General features: G+C 44.6%; 2 protein-coding genes across 2 annotated transcripts; both read left to right on the top strand.

Moving 5' to 3' along the window:
- Window positions 1–2,981: 2,981 nt before the first annotated feature.
- LOC117869875 (chemokine-like receptor 1) lies at window positions 2,982–3,845 on the top strand. Its single transcript, XM_034756980.1, has one exon. The coding sequence runs from the start codon at window positions 2,982–2,984 to the stop codon at window positions 3,843–3,845; it is 864 nt and encodes a 287-aa protein (XP_034612871.1).
- Window positions 3,846–13,567: 9,722 nt separating this feature from the next.
- Window positions 13,568–14,550, top strand: LOC117869874 (C3a anaphylatoxin chemotactic receptor-like). Its single transcript, XM_034756979.1, has one exon. The coding sequence runs from the start codon at window positions 13,568–13,570 to the stop codon at window positions 14,426–14,428; it is 861 nt and encodes a 286-aa protein (XP_034612870.1). The 3' UTR covers window positions 14,429–14,550.
- The last annotated feature ends 9,500 nt before the right edge of the window (window positions 14,551–24,050 follow it).

Below are 24,050 nucleotides of genomic sequence, written 5' to 3'. Positions count from 1 at the left end.
ACACCTACATTCTTAAAGTATAGGCCTTTACAGGCAGGCTTGAATATCTATATTCTAACAGGAGCTTGTGGTTCGTATAACATCTGCATGTAGCTGTGGGTGCCGGAGGCCTTCCATGCTTTGCAGAAGTATTCGGACCCAGCCACATCCTGTGATCTCCACTCATTGTTCTCCCCGCCCCAGATATACCCCCACATGAACAGCTTCCTCCTCCGGGCTGAGCTAGTCTGGGAGAGCTGCAGGCAGACATCGCGTTGGGGACCTTGGACAGGGGTTCAATCTGAGACACTGCATCCTCTGAAGACACAGGTAAGGAAATGAGATAACCCCCCTCATCTGCCCCCACTGGATCTCATTCTATCCCACCACCCACACCAATGCCCCCATGATCTCCCCGCATCCTCTCCCCTCATCTTGAAATTGTTGGTGTGTCCTGTTGTCAGAGTTCAGGGGCTCCCATTGAGTTTCATTGTGTACAGACACTGACCGAGCTCGGGGGGCCCATTGTGCCAGGCACTGCACAGACCCAGAAGGAGAACTATGCATGATGACTCCAAGATCTCTTTCCTGATTCGTTGTAGCTAAATTAGCCCCCATCAGATTGTATGTATTTTTGCAATATGCATTACTTTACATTTATCCACATTAAATTTCATTTGTCATTTTGTTGCCCAATATCTCAGTTTTGTGAGATCTTTTAAAGTTCTTCACAGTGAGCTTTGATCTTAACTATCTTGAGCAGTTTCATATCATCTGCAAATTTTGCCACCTCACTGTTCACCCCTTTCTCCAGATCATTTATGAATAGGTTTAATAGGATTGGTCCTATGACTGACCCTTTGGGAACAGCACTAGTTACCCCTCTCCTTTCTGAAAATTTACTATCTATTCCTAACCTTTGTTCCCTGTCTTTTAACCAGTTCTCAATCCATGAAAGGACCTTTGTTGAGGGACCTTGTCAAAGGCTTTCTGGAAATGTAAATACGCTATGTCCACTGGATTCCCCTTGTCCACATGTTTGTTGACCCCTTCAAAGGCCTCTAATAGATTAGTAAGACATGATTTCCATTTACAGAAACCATGTTGACTTTTGCCCAACGATTTACATTCTTCTAGGTGTCTAACAATTTTATTCTTTACTATTGTTTCAACTAATTTGCCCGATACTGATGTTAGACTTGTCTGTAATTGCCGGGATCACCTCTAGAGCCTTTTTTAAATATTGGCATTATATTAGCTATCTTCCAGTCATTGCATATAAAAGCCGATTTAAGGGACAGGTTACAAACCATAGTTAATAGTTCCGCAATTTCACATTTGAGTTCTTTCAGAACTCTTGGGTGAATGCCATCTGGTCCCGGTGACTTGTTACTGTTAAGTTTATCAATGAATTCCAAAACCTCCTCTAGTGACACTTCAATCTGTGACAGTTCCTCAGATTTGTCACCTACAAAGGACGACAGGTTTGGGAATCTCCCTAACATCCTCAGCCATGAAGACTGAAGCAAAGAATTCATTTAGTTTCTCCACAATGACTTTATCGTCTTTAAGTGCTCCTTTTCTATCTCGATCATCCAGAGGCCCCACTGGTTGTTTAGCAGGCTTCCTGCTTCTGATGTACTTAAAAAACATTTTGTTATTACCTTTGGAGTTTTTGGCTACCTATTCTTCAAACTCCTTTTTGGCTTTTCTTATTACATTTTTACACTTCATTTGGCAGTGTTTATGCTCCTTTCTATTTACCTCACTAGGATTTGACTTCCAGTTTTTAAAAGATGCCTTTTTATCTCTCACTGCTTCTTTTACATCGTTGTTAAGCCACGGTGGCTCTTTTTTAGTTCTTTTACTGTCTTTTTTAATTTGGGGTATACATTTAAGTTGGGTCACTCTTATGATGTCTTTGAAAAGTGTCCATGCAGCTTGCAGGGATTTCACTTTAGTCACTGTACCTTTTAATTTCTGTTTGACTAACCTCCTCATTTTTGCATAGTTCACTTTTCTGAAATTAAATGCCACAGTGATGGGCTGTTGAGATGTTTTTCCCACCACAGGAATGTTAAATGTCATCATATTACGGTCACTATTTCCAAGCGGTCCTGTTATAGTTACCTCTTGGACCAGCTCCTGTGCTCCACTCAGGACTAAATCAAGAACTGCCTCTCCCCTTGTGGGTTCCCGTACCAGCTGCTCCAAGAAGCAGTCATTTAAACTATCAAGAAAATTTGTCTCTGCATTTCATCCTGAGGTGACATTTTCCCAGTAAATATGGGGATAATTGAAACTCCCACTATCACTGAGTTCATTATTTTGATAGGATCTCTAATTTCCCTTAGCATTTCATCATCACTATCACTGTCCTGGTCAGCTGGTTGATAATAGATCCCTAATGTTATATTCTTATTAGAGCATGAAATTACTATCCATCGAAATTCTATGGAACATGTGGATTCATTTAAGATTTTTACTTCATTTGATTCTACATTTTCTTTCACATATAGCGCCACTCCCCCCCCCCATGACCTGTTCTATCCCTCCGATATATTTTGTACCCTGAAATGATTGGGTCTCATTGATTGTACTCACTCCACCAGATTTCTGTGAAGCCTATTATATCAATATCCTCCTTTATCAGGAGGCACTCGAGTTCACCCATCTTATTATTTAGACTTCTAGCATTTGACAGGGGGTTAGATGAGATGACCCTTGTGGTCCCCTCCTTACCCTCTGGCTCTATGCTTCTAAGGTCTTTCACCATTGGTGACATTGGACTTCAATTATTTCATCCTATTGAACTTAGCTTAGGATCTGGGGAGTTCGTAAACTTTAAGGAGATTATAAACTCTGTGCCTGTCTCACTCTGTCCATGTCCTATCCTGGAGCCCTTTTCATTGCTTTTCCTTCCTTTGCTCAGTAGAACGTTTGCGCTGCCCCCACCGAGACCTGACAAAGGAGGGGATATTGTGACTGCAACTCTTCCAAGGATGGTGTATGCAATCGTCTTCGTGGTGCTGTGTGGCCTGACCTTCCTCACCGGGGTGCCATTGAATGGCTATGTCCTCTTCGTTGCTGGCTGCCGTGTGGAGAGGACGGTCAGTGCCGTGTGGTTCTGGAACCGGGCCCTGGCCGATTTCATCTTCATCATTTTCCTGCCAATCAGATTCATCTTCATCTCCATACCGAACTTTGTCTTGGTCAAGAGGATGATCAGCACCGTCACCTCCCTCCACATGTTCTCTAGTGCCTTCCTCCTCACGGCCTTCAGTGTTGATCGCTGCATCCTTGTGGCACGCCCTGAGTGGGCCTGGAATTGCCACATGCTCCCCCTGGCTTTCAGGGTGGTTATAGGCTTGTGGGCCCTGTCTCTTGGGTTCAGCTTGAGGTACGGTGATGTCTCGGACTACCTGCTCTCACCTCCCAGCATCAGCACGTATTCCAACCTGGATGAAGGGAGGGTGAAGGCCACCATTGCAATGCAGTTCCTGGTCGGGTTTCTGGTCCCATTCACCTTGATCTTGATCCCAACCTTCTACATCGTTCTAGCTGACAAGCTGAGAAGGAACAGGCCGATCCAGTCCACCAAGCCACTCAAGATCCTTCTTGGCTTGATCCCAACCTTTTTCCTCTGCTGGCTTCTGTATCACGTCTTCTCATTGCTGCCAATCTCAAATATGGATCCTCTGTCTCATCTGCATCTCGGAAGAGCTTTTGCTTGTGTCCTGACATATTTCAGCAGCTGCCTCAACCCCATCTTCTACCTCACCATGGATAAAGAGTTTCTGAAGTACCAGCAACATGCACGCAACCCCCAAACCACTGACAACTTGGGGCCAGAGCTGGATGAATAGGGGAACAGATGGAATTGTCGATATTTACATGGAGAAATAATTCTGTTCACTGGACCCATTACTTCCTCTTAATCCCAAAATTGTTTTTTAGCAAGCCACGAGAATGATTATAGGTTAGAAAACCTGCCTTGGAGTGCGAGACACAAGGATCTCAATCTATTTAGCTTATCAAAGAGAAGGTGAAGAGGTGACTTAATGACAGTCTGTAAGTACCTATGTGGGGAACAAGTATTTAATAATAGGCTCTTCAATCCAGCAGAGGAAGGTCTAACATGATCCAGTGAACACTAGTTGAATCTAGTTCAGACTGGAAACGAGGTGTAAATTTTTAACGATCAGAGTAACTGACCATTGGAGCAATTTCACAAGGGTCATCGTGAATCCTCTATCACCGGCAATTTTAAATTAATTTGGGATGTTTTTCTAAAATCTCTGCTCTAGGAATTGTTTAGGGGTAGTTCTTTGGCCTGTGTGATCTGGGAGGTCAGACGAGATGATCACAATGGTCCCTTCCAGCCCTGGAATCTATGAACCTGTCATTTTAGTGAAATATATTAGAGTTTTGCTTTTGTTAATTTTTAGAACATTTTAGGCCATTTGGTTCTTTGTGGTTTGATCTTTCCTACGTCTTCATGTCCTTATTTTTCTCATCATTTCATCTTTGCTCCCATTGGGGCTCCAGCTCTTCTTCTTCCCTGTGTTTGTTGAAGATCAGCGGGTATATGAAAAATGGGTAAGATTTTCAAAAGGGTCTAAGTACTATTTTTAAAAGTGTTTAGGCCCATAGGAACCTTGCTGAAAGTCAATGAGACATAACATAAGAACATAAGAATGGCCATACTGAGTCAGAACAAAGGTCCATCTAGCCCAGTACCCTGTCTTCCGAAAGTGGCCAATGCCAGGTGCCCCAGAGGGAATGAACAGAACAGGGAATCATTAAGTGATCCATCCCCTGTTGCCCATTCCCAGACTCTGGCAAACAGAGGCTAGGGACACCATCCTTGCCCATCCTGGCTAATAGCCGTTGATGGACCTATCCTCCATGAAATTATTTAGTTCTTTTTTAAAACCTGTTATAGTCTTGGCCTTCACAACATCCTCTGGGAAAAAGTTCCACAGATTGACTGTGCGTTGTGTGAAGAAATACTTCCTCTTGTTTGTTTTAAACCTGGTGACTATTAATTTGATTTGGTGACCTCTAGTTCTTGCGTTATGGTAAGGAGTAAATAACACTTCTTATTTACTTTCTCCACACCAGTCAAGACTTTATAGAGCTGTATCATATCCCCCCGTAGTCATATCTTTTCCAATTTGAAAAGTCCCAGTCTTATTAATCTCTCCTCATATGGAATCCGTTCCACACCCCTAATAATTTCTGAAGCCCTTTTCTTTACCTTTTCTAATTCCAATATATCTTTTTTAGATGGATTTATATTGAGGCAATATGATATTTTCATTCTTATTCTCTATCCCTTTAATGATTCCCAACATTCTGTTTGCTTTTTTGACTGCTGGTGCACATTTAGTGGATGTTTATAGAGAACTATCCACAATTACTCCTAGATCTCTTTTTTGAGTGGTAACAACTCATTTAGACCCCATCATTTTATATGTATAGTCGGGATTATGCTTTCCAATGTGCATTACTTTGCATTTATTAACATTGAATTTCATCTGCCGTTTTGTTGCCCAGTCACCCAGTTTTGTGAGATCCCTTTGTAACACTTCGCAGTCAGCTTTGGACTTAACTATCTTGAGTAGTTTTGTATAATCTGCAAATTTTGCCCCTACCCACTGTTTGCCCCCTTTTCCAGATTGTTTATGAATACGTTGAACAGCTCTGGTCCAGTACAGATCCCTGGGGGACACTGCTATTTACCTGTCTACATTCTGTAAACTGACCATTTATTCCTACCCTTTTTTTTTCTATCTTTTAACTAGTTTCTGATCCCTGGGAGGACCTCCCCTCTTATCTCAGGACAGTTTGCTTTGCTTACGAGCCTTTGGCGAGGTACCTTGTCAAAGACTTGCTGAAAATCTAAGTACACCCTTGTCCACGTGCTTGTTGACCCCCTTAAAGAATACTAATAGCTTAATGAGGCATGATTTCCCTCTACAAAAAACATATTGACTCTTCCCGAACCAATCACTTTCATCTATGAGTCTGACAGTTTTGTTCTTTACTATAGTTTCAACCAGTTTGCCCAGTACTGAAATCAGGGTTACCACCCTGTAACTCCCAGGACCCCCTGTGGAGACTTTTTTAAAAAATGATGTCACAATAGCTATCCTCCAGTCATTTGGTACAGAAGCTGATTGAAATGATAGGTTATATATCACAGTTAGTAGTTCTATAATTTCACATTTGAGTTCCTTCAGAATTTTTGGATGAATCCCATCTGGTCCTGCTCACTTATTACTGTTTAGTTTATCAATTTGTCTCAAAACCTCTAATGACACCCCAATCTGGGACAGTTCCTCAGACAGTTCCTTTCACCTAAAAAGATTGTCTCAGCTCTGGGAAGCTCCCTCACATACTCAGCCATGAAGACTGATGCAAAGAATTCATTTGGTTTCTCTGCAATGGCCATATAGTCCTTGAATGCTCCTTTAACATTTTGAACGTCCAGTGGCCCCTCTGTTTTTTTAGCAGGCTTCCTGCTTCTGATGTACTTAAATAATTGTTTGCTATTACTTTTTCAGTCTTTGGCTAGCTGTTCTTCAAATTCTTTTTTGGCCTTCCTAATTATATTTTCACTTGAGAGCGTTTATGCTCTTTACTATTTTCCTCAATAATATTTAACTTACAGTTTTTAAAAGATGCCTTTTTGCTTCTCAAAGCTTCTTTTACTTTGTTGTTTAGTCACAGTGGTGCTTGTTTGGTTTTCTTACTGTTTTTTTTTTAATTTGGGGTATACATTTGAGCTTCCATTGTGGTGTCCTTAAAAAGTTTCAGTGCAGCTTGCAGGGAATTCACATATAGCACTGTAGCTTTTAACTGCTGTTTATCTAAGTCCTCATTTTTTGTGTTGTTCCCCTTTCCGAAATTAAATGCTACTGCAGTGTTTTCCCTGCCACAGGGATGTTAAATCTATTTATATTATGGTCACTATTACCAAGTGGTTCAGTTATATTCCCCTCTTAGACCAGATCCTTAGCTGCCTAGTAAAACATCATGAGATTATTTTGAACAGAAAAACATTTGGATTCATCTTTTTTGCCTCCTGATTTTTTGGGGCAATTTCAAGCTTTTGTCTGCAACAAAGAGGGCCAAAAACCTGCTTAAAAAAAAAACAGAAATGAAAACTGAAATTGCCAACTAATCATATGATTCCAGGATCTGGGGCTTGGAGGAAAATGAGAAGTATGGCGAATGCTGCAAACAAATTGTAAAGGTTGGTGACGGTACAAAACTCTGCCAAAAGTTTCAGAAAACCAGAACTATCCAGCTCTGTTTTGGAAGCCACTGGAGTGAGGATCTGTTTAAAATGTTGGGGACTTTAAAATAAAGTGTGTGTCTGTGTCACTGTGTACCTCAAAACAGCACCCTGGAACCACCATATTCATGACTGTGCTATAAATATGAACAAAGTCTGCCTTGTGAGGTATCATTTAAAAAGTCTTGATCTGTTGATTATTAATATCCTGTTAAATTGTATGTCCTGTCATTGTATGGGGAGTTAGGAAATGTTGCTATGTGTGTGTTACTGAAATAAATTGTGATTTTGGGAACACCCACAACCAGCTTTTCAGGTACAACAATGGAGGACCCAGATTGCATTAAAGGCTCATCAACACCCATGGAAGAATCCACTATCTCAGGAACTGTATAAAATGGAGATTTCTCAGAGAGAACATGTAGACAATGGAGACTGTTTGACCCAAGTCATAGCAAAATATATTCTCAGGAAGTTGAAGAAACTACAAAAGAGGGGAAGTGACATCACCACTTCGCCTCACTCCCCTCACAATTCACTGCCTGGAAACATGTCTGGAGGACAAAGACTTTGAACTGTGGAAGTTTGGTATTGGGCTGGAAGACAAGCCCAGCCTGTGTATTGAGGATCTGTCACCTGCTTGTACCATCTGCCAGGGTGAGACACGGCTTGATTCACATCCTGTCTAGTTTATAGAACTCAGACTGTGAATTTACTTTTATTCATAGGTAACCAACTTTGATCTCTATGCTCACTGCTTATAATCACTTAAAATCCATCTGTCTGTAGTTAATAAACCTGTTTTATATTCTACGTAAAACTGTGTGTTTGGTTGAAATGCTTGAGAAATCTCAGCTCAGTTTACAAAAGCTGGTGTGTGCACTCCACATTGAGGGAGCTGTGGACTGGGTAATGAACTTACACTGGCTGGGCTTGTGACCAATGCAGGACAGTACATTTCTGGGCTGGAAGGCCTGGGAGCCGGGGGGGAATTCACTGGAGTCTCCCTATTGTTGGTTCCTGAGGGTCTAGGAGACCATTCATGGAACTCAGCTGGGTGTGTCCCTACCTGAGGATGGCTGTGTAAGTGCAGGACCTGCCAGAGGTTTGTATCTTGACACAGTATCACAGTGTGAGAGGAACATCCCAGGTTGGTGGGACAGAGGGCTCAGTGGTCCCACAGCCCAGCTTGCATTATGGGAATCCCATCACAGTGGCTTTCAAAACCAATGTTTCAATGAATCCTGATATTCCCAGCCAAAGTTCATGCAGCTTTCACCCTTTGCTATGTTGGTGGCCGTTCTTCAGCATCCAGTCAACCCTGTAGCCAGTCGTACAGCAGACACTATGTCGTGTGGCATACAGCCAATGAAGTGAGAGATTCATGATCCACTCACCACCTGGCATGGCCTCTCCAGGACTTTTGAGGGTGAAGGGTGGCAGGACCTACCCACAAATCACTCCTGATGGGAAGATCTCCCATCAGAACCAGACACAGAATCCCAGTGGCGGTCACACCAGGGCCAGATCCAGAGGGAAAATCACCTCCCTGCTCCTAATCGAGATTCCCTGTTGATGGCTGGAGCCCTGCTTATTGTGGAAGCTCACATTGAGCTAAAAAGTACCCCCACACCTGAGGCCTCAAGACAAATGATGAAAGACGAAGGCAGGTTTCAGGCTGGGCTGTGGTTTGTGTGGTCCCCAGCACAGAGCGAGGGTTTCCTTAGCGTTGCCTGGCCTGTAACGTGACTGGGCCAAGGGGTGGGTTCCCTGCAGCAAAGGCAGCACCGAGAATCTCATGCATCCATCTCCCAGCGGGACTCTGTTTGCTTTCCACAGCCAGAAGGAGCTGGAGGGGAAAGTCCAAGCTGGTGTCTCAGATCCTGGGACCTCACCCGGTGGAGCTGGCTTGACATGGCTGTCTCAGCCCCTGCTCTTCACTGGGGGCCCTGCCCGCCTGCCGCCGGATGTGGACAGCCAAATGCAGACACCTTGCTAGGGCCCAGCGAGGTGGGGGGAGCTTGTGGTTTGTGTGATGTCTGCATATAGCTGTGGTTGACAAAGACCTTCGAGGCTTTGCAGAAATGATCGGACCCAGCCACGTCCTGTGATCTCCCCACATTGTCCCCCCCCGCCAGATATACCCCCACATGAACGGCTTCCTGCTCTGGGCTGAGCCACTCTGGGCGAGCTGCAGGCATCGCATTGGGGAACCTGGGACGGGGGTCGACTCTGAAATGCTGCATCCCCCCAAGACACAGGTAAGGAAATGAGGAAAACCCCCCAGATGGCCCACTGGATCTGATTTTGCCCCTCATCACTGCCCAATATCCCCCCTCCCAGCTGCCCCATCCTCTCCCCTCATCCAGTCCAGATAGAGCAGGTTGAAATTATTTGTGGGTCTTCTTGTCAGAGGTCAGGTGCCCCCGTCACGCTGGGTGTTGCACAGACCCTGACCAAGTTCAGGGGCCCCGTCGTGCCAGGTGCTGCACAGAGCCACAGGGAGAAACAGGCCTGGCCAGAGCGAGCTCACATTTTAACAGAGAACTGTTTGGATTGGAAACTGAGTCACGGGGCGATGACGTGAGTTATCCAATCTCCCCGAACAATTCAGTGGCAGAGTCTGGGATGCAGCCCAGGCGTCCTGACTCCATGTCTGTCCACTAAAATAGACTCTTGCAATATCCTCCCTTAAAAAAAAAATCTTTTGGCTTGTTACTGGTCTCTTCTTCCTCTGGTGTTTTGATGACTTTTTTGTTGTCGTCGTTGTTTCACACTTACTTTTCTCCTCCTGGGGAGTTGCTCTCTGTCACCAGATATTTCCATTGGGGGGAATCTTTGGGTGGGGATTTTGCTTACTCCACTAATTCACCTCCCAAAATGGCCCAAACCACACAAAAACTTCACTTCAAAATGAAGGCAGGCGGAAGAAGAATCACTTTTAGAATTTCCATTATTTAAAAAAAATGGTGGGGAGACAATCATTCATTAACTTTTTTTTTTTTAAACAAAGACGGGAATAGCCAGCTCCTTTTGGGAAACTAAAAGCAAGAAGATTATTTGGGAATTTTACTTAGATTTCAGGGTGTCTCACACTCTGTCTCTGCCTCCAGGACACCCCAGTACCCACTGTCCACCTCCCCTTGCCTAGAAATCTAACCTTTCAGCAAGAAGCAAATGTGGGTTTTTTTAAATATTTGATTTAGTAAAAAGAACTGATACTATGTAAAAACAAAAAAAAATGTTTGGGCAGAAAATAGACACAACAAATCCTGCATCTTGAACATAAGAACATAAGAATGGTGGTACTGGATCAGACCAAAGATCCGTCCAGCCCAGTATCCTGTCTACCAACAGTGGCCAATGCAGGTGCTCCAGAGGGAGTGAACCTAACAGGTAATGATCAAGTGATCTCTCTCCTGCCATCCTTCTCCACCCTTTGACAAACAGAGGCTAGGGACACCATTCCTTACCCATCCTGGCTAATAGCCATTAATGGACTTCACCACCATGAATTTATCCAGTTCTCTTTTAAATGCTGTTATAGTCCGAGCCTTCACAACCTCCTCTGGTAAGGAGTTCCACAGGTTGACTGTGTGCTGTGTGAAGAAGAACTTCCTTTTATTGATTTTAAACCTGCTGCCCATTAATTTCATTTGGTGGCCCCTAGTTCTTATATTATGGGAACAAGTAAAGAACTTTTCCTTATTTACGTTCTCCACACCACTCATGATTTTATATACCTCTATCATATCCCCCCTTAGTCTCCTCTTTTCCAAGCTGAAAAGTCCTAGCCTCTTTAATCTCTCCTCTTATGGAACCTGATCCAAACCCCTAATTATTTTAGTTGCCCTTTTCTGAACCTTTTCTAATGCCAGTATATCTTTTTTGAGATAAGGAGACCACATCTTTACACAGTATTCAAGATGTGGGCATACCATGAATTTATATAAAGGCTACAAGATATTCTCTTTCTTATTCTCTATCCCTTTTTTGACTGCCGCTGCACACTGCATGGACGTCTTCAGAGAACTATCCACGATGACTCCAAGATCTCTTTCCTGATTCGTTGTAGCTAAATTAGCCCCCATCATATTGTATGTATAGTTGGGGTTATTTTTTCCAATGTGCATTACTTTACATTTAATCACATTAAATTTCATTTGCCATTTTGTTGCCCAATCATTTAGTTTTGTGAGATCTTTTTAAAGTTCTTCACAGTCTGCTTTGATCTTAACTATCTTGAGTAGTTTTGTATCATCTGCAAACTTTGCCACCTCACTGTTTACCCCTTTCTCCAGATCATTTATGAATAAATTGAATAGGATTGGTCCTAGGGGAACACTACGAGTTACCCCTCTCCTTTCTGAAAATTTACCATTTATTCCTACCCTTTGTTCCCTGTCTTTTAACCAGTTCTCAATGCATGAAAGGATTTTCCCTCTTATCTCATGACAACTTAATTTTCGTAAGAGCCTTTGGTGTGGGATTTTGTCAAAGGCTTTCTGGAAACCTAAATACACTATGTCCACTGGATCCCCCTTGTCCTCATGTTTGTTAACCCCTTCAAAGAACTTTAATAGATTAAAAAGAACAGGAGTACTTGTGGCACCTTAGAGACTAACAAATTTATTAGAGCATAAGCTTTTGTGGGCTACAGCCCACTTCATCGGATGCATGCAAAACCTACTCTAGTGACACTTCAATCTGTGACAATTCCTCAGATTTGTCACCTACAAAGGACGACAGGTTTGGGAATCTCCCTAACATCCTCAGCCGTGAAGACTGAAGCAAAGAATCCATTTAGTTTCTCCACAATGACTTTATCGTTTTTAAGTGCTCCTTTTGTATCTCGATCATCAAGGGGCCCCACTGGTTGTTTAGCAGGCTTCCAGCTTCTGATGTACTTAAAAAACATTTTGTTATTACCTTTTGAGTTTTTGGCTACCTGTTCTTCAAGCTCCTTTTTGGCTTTTCTTATTATATTTTTACACTTAATTTGGCAGTGTTTATGCTCCTTTCTATTTACCTCACTGGGATTTGACTTCCACTTTTTAAAAGATGCCTTTTTATCTCTCACTGCTTCTTTTACATGGTTGTTAAGTCACGGTGACTCTTTTTTAGTTCTTTTACTGGGTTTTTTAATTTGGGGTCTACATTGAAGTTGGGCCTCTCTTATGGTGTCTTTGAAAAGTGTCCATGCAGCTTGCAGGGATTTCACTCTAGTCACTGTACCTTTTAATTTCTGTTTAACTAACCCCCTCATTTTTGAATAGTTCCCCTTTCTGAAATTAAATGCCACAGTGTTGGGCTGTTGAGATGTTCTTCCCACCACAGGGATGTTAGATGTTATTATATTATGGTCACTATTTCCAAGCGGTCCTGTTATAGTTGCCTCTTCGACCAGCTCCTGCGCTCCACTCAGGACTAAATAGAGAATTGCCTCTTCCCTTGGGGGTTCCTGTACCAGCTGCTCCAAGAAGCAGTCATTTAAAGCATCGAGAAATTTTGTCTCTGCATTTCGTCCTGAGGTGACATGTTCCCAGTCAATATGGGGATAATTGAAATCCCCCACTATTATTGAGTTCTTTATTTTGATAGCCTCTCTAATCTCCCTTAGCATTTCATCATCACTATCACCGTCCTGGTCAGGTGGTTGATAATAGATCCCTAATGTTATAGTCTTATTAGAGCATGGAATTACTATCCATAGAGATCTATGGAACATGTGGATTCATTTGAGATTTTTACTTCATTTGATTCTACATTTTCTTTCATATATAGTGCCACTTCCCCCCCACCCCCCCGCACGACCTGTTCTGTCCTTCCGATATATTTTGTACCCCGGAATGATTGTGTCCCATTGATTGTCGTCACTTCACCAGATTTCTGTGATGCCTATTATATCAATATCCTCCTTTATCACAAGGCACTCTAGTTCACCCTCTTATTATTTAGACTTCTAGCATTTGGCAGGGGGTTAGATGAGATGACCTTTGGCAGGGGGTTAGATGAGATGACCCTCGTGGTCCCCGCCTAACCCTCTGGCTCTATGCTTCTAAGGTCTTTGAACCATTGTATTTGATCCTATTTGAGCTAAGCTTAGGATCTGGGGAGTTTGTAAACTCTGAGGAGATTACAAACTTTGTGGCTGTCTCATTCTGTCCATGTCCTCTCCTGGAGCCCTTTTCATTGCTCTTCCTTCCTTTGTTCAGTAGAACGTCTGTACTGCCCCCACCAAGTCCTGACGAAGGAGGGGAGATTGTGGCTGCAACTCCTACGACAATGATGTTCCTCTCAACCCTCCTCCAGGTGCTGAGTGGCATGGCCTTCCTCACCGGGGTGCCATTAAACAGCTACGTCCTCTTCGTTGCTAGCTGCCGTGTGGAGAGAACGGTCAGTGCCATATGGTTCTGGAACCGGGCCCTGGCCGATTTCATCTTCATCATCTTCCTGCCAATCAGATTAATTTCCATCTTCGACTTTGACTGCACCTGGAGGCTGAGCAGCACCATCACCTCCCTCCACATGTTCTCCAGCGCCTTCCTCCTCACGGCCCTCAGTGTCGATCGCTGCATCTTAGTGGCATGTCCTGAGTGGGTCCAGAACCGCCGCACGCTCCCCCTGTCTTTTGGGGTGGTTATGGGCTTGTGGGCCCTGTCTCTTGGGTTCAGTTTGAGGTACGGTGATGTCTTGGAATACCTGTTCCCACCTCCCAGGATCAGAAGGTATTTCCAACCAGATGCAGGGAGGGTGAAGGCCGCCATTGCAATCCAGTTCCTGGTTGGGTTTCTGATCCCATTCGCCTTGATCTTAATCCCAACCTTCTACATCATTCTAGCTGCCAAGCTGAGAAGAAACAGGCTGATCCAGTCCACCAAGCCACTCAAGATCCTTCTTGGTTTGATCCCGACCTTTTTCCTCTGCTGGCTGCCGTATCACGTCTTCTCCTTCCTGCTGATCTCAGATATGTACCCTCCACCTGAACTGGACAAAATAAGTGCTATTGCTTCTGTAGTGACATATTTCAGCAGCTGCCTCAACCCCATCTTCTACCTCACCATGGAGGAAGAGTTTCGGAGGTACCAGCAACGTGCATGCAAGCCCCAAACCAGTGACAACTCAGGGCCAGAGCCAGATGAATAGGGGTGCAGATGGAATTGTCGATATTTGCATAGAGAAAGAATTTATTAGCTGGTACCCGTAATATCCTCTTGACCCCAAAATTATCTTTTTTAGAAAGAGATTTTTTTTTCCTTATTCAGAGAAGAGCCACGAGAATGATTACAGGACTTGAAAACCTGCCTTGGAGTGAGAGACACAAGGAGCTCAATTTATTTAGCTTAACAAAGAGAAGGTGAAAAGGTCACTTGATCACAGTCTGTAAGTACCTACGTGGGGAACAAGTATTTAATAACGGGATCTTCACTCTAGCAAAGGAAGGTCTAACATGATCCAGTGAACAGAAGCTGAACCTAGACAAATTCAGACTGGAAATGAGGTGTAAATTTGTAACGATCAGAGTAACTGATCATTGGAGCAATTTCCCAAGGGTCGTGGTCGATCCTCCATCACTGCCAATTTTAAATCAATTGGGGATGTTTGTCTAACAGCTCTGCTCTAGGAATTGTTTTGGAGCTGTTCTCTGGCCCGTGTGACCCGGGAGGTCAGATGAGATGATCACACCAGTCCCTTCCAGCCTTGGAATGTAGGAATCTGTCATTTTTACAAAATATTTGGATTCTTAATTTTGTTCATTATTAGATTATTTTGGGGAGTTTCATTCTTTATGGTCTGTTCTTTTCTATATCTTTGTGTTATTGTTTTTGTCGTCATGTCATCTTTGCACCCAGTGGTTATGATAACATAAGAACATAAGAATGACCATACTGAGTCAGAGCAAAAGTCCATCTAGCCCAGTATCCTGTCTAGCAAAAGTGGGCAAAGCCAGGTTCCCCAGAGGGAATGAACAGAACAGGGAATCACCAAAGTGATGTATCCCCTGTGACCCACTCCCAGCTTCTGGCAAACAGAGACTACAGACACCATCCCTGCCCATCCTGCCTAATACCCACTGATGGACCTGTCCTCCATGAATTTGTTTAGTTCTTTTTTTAACCATTATAGTCTTGCCCTTCATAACATCCTGTGGTTCACTGTGCATTGCGTGAAGCAATACTTTCTTTTGTTTCTTCTAATCCAGCTATCTATTAATTTCATTGGGTGACTCCTAGTTCTTGTTTTATGAGAAGGAATAAATAACACTTCCCTATTTATTTGTTCCACACCAGTCAGGATTTTATAGACTTCCATGATATCCCCCCTTAGTCATCTCGTTTCCAAGTTGAAAAGTCCCAGTCTTATTAATCTCTTCTGATATGGAAGCTGTTCCATACCCCTAATCATTTTCGTAGCCCTTTTCTGTACCTTTTCTAATTCCAATATATCTTTTTTGCGATAGGGCAACCACATCTGCACGCAGTATTCAAGATGTAGGCGTACCCTGGATTTATACAGAGACAATATGATATTTTCAGTCTTATTATCTATCCCTTTCTTAAAGATTCCCAACATTCTGTTTGCTTTTTTGACTGCCACTGCACACTGAGTGGATGTTTTTAGAGAAGTATCCACAATGACTCCAAGATCTCTTTCTAGAGTGGTCACAGCTAATTTAGACCCCATCATTTTATATTTATAGTTGGGATTATGTTTTCCAATGTGCATAACTTTGCATTTATCAACACTGAATTTCATCTGCCATTTTGTTGCCCAGTCACCCAGTTTTGTGAGATCCCTTTGTAATTCTTCACAGTCAGCTTTGAACTTAACTATATTGAGTATTTTGTATCATCAGAAAATTTTGCCACCTCACTGTTTACCTCTTTTTCCAGTTCCTTTATGAACATATTGAACAGCACTGGTCCCAGTACAGACCCTTAGGGACACCACTATTTACCTGTCTCCATTCTGAAAACTGACCATTTATTGTTACCCTTTGTTTCCTATCTTTTAACCCGTTACTGATGCATGGGACGACCTTCCTTCTTATCTCATGACAGCTTCCTTTTTTTAAGAGCCTTTGGTGAGGAAACTTGTCAAAGGCTTTCTGAAACTCCAAGTACACTATATCCACTGGAATCACCCTTGTCCATATACTTTTTGACCCCCACAAAGAATTCTCGTAGATTGGTGAGGCATCATTTCCCTTTACAAACACCATGTTGACTCTTCCCTAACAAATTATGTTCATCTCTGTGTGTGATAATTCTGTTCTTTACTATAGTTTCGAGCAGTTTGCACATTACTGACGTTAGGCTTCCTGGCCTGTAATTGCCGGTATCACCTGTGGAGCTTTTTAAAAAAATTGGTGTCACATTAGCTATCCTCCAGTCATATAGTACAGAAGCTGTTTAAATGACAGATTGCATACCCCAGTTAATAGTTCTGCAATTTCACATTTGAGTTCCTTCAGGACTCTTAACTGAATCCCATCTGGTCCTGGTACTTATACTATTTAGTTCATCAGTTTGTTCCAAAATCTCCTCTAAGGACACCTCAATCTGGGACAGTTCCTCAGATTTGTCACCTCAAAAGAATGGCTCAGGTTTGGGAATCTCCCTCACATCCTCAGCCGTGAAGACCGATGCAAATAATTCATTTAGTTTCTCCTCAATGACCTTATCATCCCTGAGTGCTCCTTTAGCCTCTCGATCCTCCAGTGGCCCCACTGGTTGTTTAGCAGCTTCCTGCTTCTGATGTAATTTTTGCTATAACTTTTCGAGTCTTTGGCGAGCTGTTCTTCAAATTCTCTTTTGGCCTCCTAATGCTACTTTCACTTACCAGAGTTTAGCTTCCTTTCTATTTTCCTCAATAGGATTTAACTTCCCCTTTTTAAAGGATGCTTTTTTGCCTCTCAAAGCTTCTTTTACTTTGTTATTTAGCCTCGGTGGAACTTTTTTAGTTTTCTTACTATGTTTTTTAATTTGGAGTATACATTTGAGCCTCTATTATGGTGTTTTAAAAAAGTTTCCATGAAGCTTGAAGGGATTTCACTTTTGGCACTGGACCCTTTAATTTCTGGTTAACTAACTTCCTCATTTTTATGTTGTTCCCATTTCTGAAATTAAATGCTACCATGATGGGCTGCTGTGGTGTTTTCCCTGTCACAGGGATGTTAAATTTAATTATATTATGGCCACTATTACCAGGCAGTTTCATTATATTCACCTCTTGAACAAGATGCTGCACTCCACTTAAGACTAAATCAAGAATTGCCTCTCCCCTTGTGGGTTCCGGGACTAGCTGCTCCAAGAAACAGTCATTTATGGTGTCAAGAAACTTCATGTCTGTGTCCTGTCTGGAAGTGATATGTACCCAGTCAATTTGGGGACAGTTGAAATCCCCCATTATTACTGAGTTTTTTATTTTTATTGTCTCTCTAATCTCCTTGAGCATTTCACAGTCTCTATCACCATCCTGGTCAGGTGCTTGGTAATATATACCTCCTGCTTATTATTAGAGCATCAAATTACTATCCATAGAGATTGTATGGTACAGTTTGGTTCATTTAAGATTTTTACTTCATTTGACTCTACGCTTTCTTTCACATATAGTGCCACTTCACCAGCAGCATGTCCTGTTATGTTCTTCTGATATATGTTGTAACCTAGTATTTCTGTGTCCCATTGATTATCCTCATTCCACCAAGTTTCTGTGATGCCTATTATATCAGTATCCTAATTTTTAAAAAGGCACTCAAGTTCACCCATCTTATTATTTTGACGTCTAGCATTTGTATATAAGCACTTAAATGTTACTTTTTAGCTGTCTGCCTGTACATGATGTAATTGAATTGATTTAGGCTTCTACGGGTGAGATTTTCAAAAGCACGTATGTGAGTTAGGTGCTTAACTTGTAACGTCAATGGGAATTTGGCACCTAACTTCCTTAGCCATTTTAAAAATCTAGTCCTGTCTCTTCATTGCCAAGCCCAAGCCTTCAAACCTTATGAGCCACCCCCTCAAACATCATGAGATTGGTTTGAAAAGAAAGACAGTTGGGTTCTTCTTTTTTGCCTTATGAATTTTTTTGAACCATTTCAACCTTTTCTCTGCAACAACGAAGTCTGGAAACTTACCTAAAAAAATAGAAAAGAAAGCTGAAATTTCCACCTAATCAGCTGATTCCAGGATCTGGGACTTAGAGGAAAATGACAAGCATGGCGAATGCCTCAACCAAATTTTGTAAGAGTCGGCGACCTACAAAACTCTGCCAAAAGTTTCAGGAAACCAGAACTATCCAGCTCTGTTTTGGAAGCCAATGGAGTCGGGAGGTGTTTAAAATATTGGCGACTTTAAATAAAATGTGTGACTGTTGTATTCTGTACCTCAAAACAGCACCCTGGAATGCCCATATTCACCACTGTCATATAAATATGAGATGTTCTGTACAAAGTCTGCCTTGTGAGGTATGATTTGAAAAGTCTTGATCTGTTAATATCCCATTGGATTGTACGTGCTGTCATGGTATGTGAGGTTGTGAAGTTTTCTATTTGTAAGTTGTGATGTTGGGGAACAGACACAACCAGCCTCTCAGGTACGACAGTGGAGGAACCCGACCGCGTTAAAGGCTCATCAGCACCCACCAAGAATCCACTATCTCAGGAACTGTATAAAATGGAGATTTTTCAGAAACAGAACGTAGATAATGGAGACTGTTTGACCCACATCATAGCAAAAGATCTTTCCAGAAACTGAAAGAAACTATAAAAGAGGGAAAAAGACGTCACCACTTGGCCTCACTCCCCCGCACAACTCAACACCTGGAAACACAGCTGGAGGACAAAGACTTTGAACTGGGAAGGGGGTCCCAGGCTGGAGGTGAGTCCCAGACTGCTTACTGAGAATCTCTCACCTGCTTGTATCATCTGCCAGGGCGAGACCCGGCTTGATTTAAAGCTTTTTTAGTTTATAGAACTCAGATTTGGAATTTACTTTTATTTCTTCTGTAACGAACTGTGATCTCTATGCTCAATGCTTATAACCAAGTTAAATCTCTCTGTCCGCAGTTAATAAACCTGTTTTATATTATACCTAAAACTGTGTGTTTTGATGGAAGTACTTGTGAAATCTCAGCTCAGTTTACAAAGGCTGGTGTTTGTGCTCTCCACATCGGGGGAGGCACCGACTGGGTAATGAACTTACACTGGCCAGGCTTCTCACCAGGGCAGGACAGTACATTTCTGGGCTGCAAAGCCAGGGAGCCGGGGGGATTGACTGGACCCTCCCTATTAATGGTTCATGAGGGGCTGGGAGAAGCATTCCTGGAACTCAGCTGGGTGTGTCCCTGCCTGGGGATGACTGTGTAAGTGCAGGGCCTGCCAGAGGTTTGTCGCTTGTCACAGTATCACAGTGTGAGAGGGACACCTGAGATTGGTGGGACAGAGGGCTCAGAGGTCCCACAGTCCAGCTTGCACGCTGGGTACCCCATCACAGTGGCTTTTTAAAACTAATGACTCAATGAATCCTGATATTCCCGGCCAAAATTCTGCAACATTGCGGGCCGTTCTCCAGCGTAAACCCATCCACCAGCCAGTCGTAGAGCAGGCACTATGTTGTGTGGCTCACATCCAACGAAGCAAGAGATTCACGATCCACTCACCCCCCGGCAGTGTCTTTCCTGGATGTTCGAGGGGTGACCGGGGCGCACCCACAAATCAGTCCTGACCCAGCGGCACTTCGGGGGCCCAAACTGGGTCTGGTGCATCTCCAGGTTTTATCAGGCTGAATTTCTGCAATGATGCGGTCGCAACTCAGCCCTGCTCTCGGGCTGTGGCTGACCCGGATGTGGGCAACCGTCTCTGCAGACGGATCAGAGACCCTTTGTCACGAGAGGCCTCAGAGGTGAGCAGAGCTGTTTGAAGCTTGCACAGAGCTGGCTGGCTTGGAGGCTTTGCAGGTTCAGCCTTGTGAGCATCTCCCCCCGACCCCCGCTGAGCCACCCCCCCGCCCGTGCTCTCTCGCCCGAGAAGACAGCTTCCTGTCACCAGACAGAATCCATGGGTGGGGCGGGGGGAGCCGCACGTGGCGTGTGTGTGTTGGGAGAATCAATTCTAAGATGCCGTATCTGATTCCCTCACAACAAGAAAGTGAGATTAAACCTTCCAGCATCAATGCTGGGCTGAAATCCACAATGGCCTCCCCAGATCTGGCTCTACCCCGAATCCCAGATTGCTCCCTGCCCCCACCTCACCACCCACAGCAGCCCCCCTGATCTGTCCCTGCCCCCCCACTCCCCAAAGCAGCCTCCCCAGATCTCTCCCTGCCCCCCCCCAGGTGCTGCACCCCCTGGATTGAAGTGGTTTCCATCATATACGGGTTTTACCATTTGATTCACTGGCTCTCAGGCCCCTCACTGTACAAATTCTTCCAGCAACCCTGACCCCACCCTACTCCCCACAGCAGCTCTCTCATTTTCCTCTCTGTCACCTGTATAAACAGCCCCCATACCCCACCCCAGAGGTGGCCACATCTCAGTGTGAAAAGACTCTATAGACCAGTGGCTCTCAACCTTTCCAGACTACTGTACCCCTTTCTGGATTCTCATTTGTCTTCTATACCCCCAAGTTTCTCCTCACTTAAAAATGATTTGTTTACAAAAGCAGACATAAAAATACAAGGGTCACAGCACACTAGTAGTGACAGATGGTTTACTTCCTCATTTTGCCATGTAAGTATAAAATAAATCGATTGGAATATAAATGTACTTTCATTTCAGTGTTTAGTATATAGCAGTGCTTTTCAAAGTTTTTTTCTGGGGACCTAGTTGAAGAAAATTGTTGATACCTGCAACCTAACGGAGCTGGGAATGAGGGGTTTGGGGTGTGGGAAGGGCTCAGGGCTGGGGCAGATGGTTGGGGTGCGGGGGTGAGGGCTGCAGGGTGGGGCTGGGAATGAGGGGTTCAGATGCGGGAGGGAGCTCTGGGCTGGGGCAGAGGGTAGGGGTGTGAGAGGGGATCAGGGTTCTGGGCAGGGGTGCAGGCTCTGTGGTGGGGGCCAGGGATGAGAAGTTTGGGGTGCAGGATGGGGCTCTGGGTTGGGGGGGGACTCAGGGCTGGAACAGGGAATTGGGGTGTGGGGTTGGGGCGCGAGTTTACCTCGGGCGGCTGCCGGTCAGCAGTTCAGCAGTGGTGCTAAGGCAGGCTTCCTGCCTCTCCTGGCACTGTGGACCACGCTGCGCCCTGGAAGCAGTCAGGAGCAGGCCCGGCTCCTAGGCGGAGGTGTGCAAATGGTTCCGCGTGGCTCTTGCCTGCAAGCACCGCCCCCCCGGATCCCATTGGCCCTTTTCCAGCCAATGGGAGTGTGGAGCCGGTACTCGGGGTGGGGGCGGCATGCAGAGCCCATGGTTCCCTCGCCTAGGAGCCGGACTTGCTGCTGGCTGCTTCCGGGGCACAGCGCGGTGTCAGAACAGGTAGGGATTAGTCTGCCTTAGCCGGGACTTTTAATGGCTTGGTCAGTGGTGCTGACCAGAGCCGCCACGACCCAGTGCCTTACATTCCGTGACCCAGAAATGGGTCACAACCCACAATTTGAAACCCACTGGTATATAGAGCAGATTAAACAAGTCACGGCCTGTATGAAATTAGAGTTTCTACTGACTTTGCTAGTGCTTTTTATGTAGCGTGTTGTAAATCTAGGCAAATATCTGGATGGATTGCGGTGCCCCCAGGAAGACCTCTGCGTACCCCCAGTGGTACACGGACCCCTCGTTGGGACCCACTGCTATAGACTGTTATCCAAAGGCCCAGGGCTGATGATGGCAGTAAAACCATCTGGCCAGTAGATGGCAGCATATGTGCAATTCAGGTGCTTGTCCTACGTCTCCTGTAACAGCTGAGCAGGTTGGTCCTAGACTATACATTATTACACTGACATTTACCGTGTAAGGTGCCTATGGACGCAGGGCTGGACTAGCAGGGGGGTGTGGGTCAGGAGTGAAAGGCACTGACGGAGCTGGGGGTGGGGGGAGCCCAGGGCTGGTTTAGCACCTAGAAGGTGAAAATGAGGTTGAACAAAGGGGGCAGCTGAAGGTCATTCGGCGAGGAAGTGTCTAGAGCATTTTCTGGTCGTGTGGATTTAAAGCCAGCCACGAGATGCTAAGACAACGACCTTTCCCTGTTCAGCGCCTGTAACCCAACACCCGGTCGGCACAGACGGCGCCGAGCGACTGAAAGCCAGCTGGCCTCTGGCACCTGCAGATAGCAACAACCTGTTAATTTCTCACCGTCTGTCCTCAGGGCCCCAGGCTGACTCAGGGGTGCAGGGAATGGGGCATGGGGCCTTTCCCCTATAGGGAGCATTAGCTCTCATCCAGCCCATGCTGGGGACTGGCTGGCTTGGGGGAGCAGAGAATGGGGCATAGGGCCTTTCCCCTCTAGGAGGCACTGGCTCCCACCAGACTCCAGGGCAGGGACTGGCTGGTTCACGGGGGGGTGGTAATGGGACACAGGGCCTGTCCCCTCTAGCGGGTACTGGCTCTGATCCAGTCCCAGGGTGGGGACTGGATGGCTCAAGGAGGTGGTGAATGGGGCACAGGGCCTTTCCCCTCTAAGGGGCACAAGCTCTGATCTAACCCCAGGGCAAGGGACTGGCTGATATCAACTTTGCTCCATTGGACTTAATGGGGCTAGGTCCCCCTCTGGGGTCAATCGGCTGTATCTCCATTGGTGTCAATGGGCCAGATTCAAGTCAATGGAACTGTCCTGATTTGGTCTACCTGGGTAATGTAGCTTTGCATGCCCCGTGCCACCAGCCATAACCCCTTCAGATGTTTACCACCTGCCCTTTAGCCCAACAAAACATTGGCAAATAGTTGAGTCTGAGATTTCTCTTGAAGTTAAAACCAAGTCTGTCACAACCGGCTGCTTATAATTCTTTACTTGAGAGACTATGTAAACTCAGTCACGGTTAACTCTTTACAAGATCCAGCTACGTGAACAAACCAGATCTCCTATTTCATCTGAAATCCCCAGCTGCTGGAGGCATGTGACTGGAGAAAATCTCAGCCCTCACTACCACAAAGAAACAATCAGTTTCTCGTCTTCATAGTTTGAGGTGAGGAGCTGGAAAACAGGAATCCAAAAGAACCAGAAACCCAATAAAAGGACCTCAAACCGATCATTATTATTCAAATCTCATGATTTTGAAGCCAAGCTTGTGATTTTTTTCAGGGGGCTGAGCTCATGATTTTTCATCCTCTCGGGCTGGCGACAGGAGCTGGTTGGAATTTGCGGCCCATGGGAAATTCTGACAGTTCCAAATTTCCTTTCATCCAAAGCTGAAATTTCAAAATTCCCCACAAACCCAGCGTTGTGTCAGAAATAGCAAAATGGCTTTTACAAAACATTTTGCTTTAATCAAATTGAAGCACTTCATTGCAGTGCTATTTTTTTTTAAATCTATTATATTAGAATCAGAGAACGGGACCTCCAGAGGGCATCTAGTCCATCCCAAGTGCTGAGGCAGGACCAAGTCAACTTAGCCCTGCCCTGACAGGTGATTGTCCAACCTGGTCTTAAAACCCTCCAGTGATAGGGATTCCATAACCTCCCTTGGGAGCTAATTCCAGAGCTGAACTGCCCTGAGAGATAGTTTTTCCTAATATCCAACCTCCACCACCCTTGCTGCAGATTAAGCCCATTGCTTCATGTCCTACCTTCAGTGAACATGGAGAACAATTGATCTCCGTCCTCTTTATAACAGCCCTT

Source organism: Trachemys scripta, chromosome 24 (assembly GCF_013100865.1).
Source record: "Trachemys scripta elegans isolate TJP31775 chromosome 24, CAS_Tse_1.0, whole genome shotgun sequence".
Lineage (NCBI taxonomy): Eukaryota > Metazoa > Chordata > Testudines > Emydidae > Trachemys > Trachemys scripta.
Note: the sequence above shows the minus strand (reverse complement) of the source record. Positions and strands in the feature narration are given on the sequence as shown.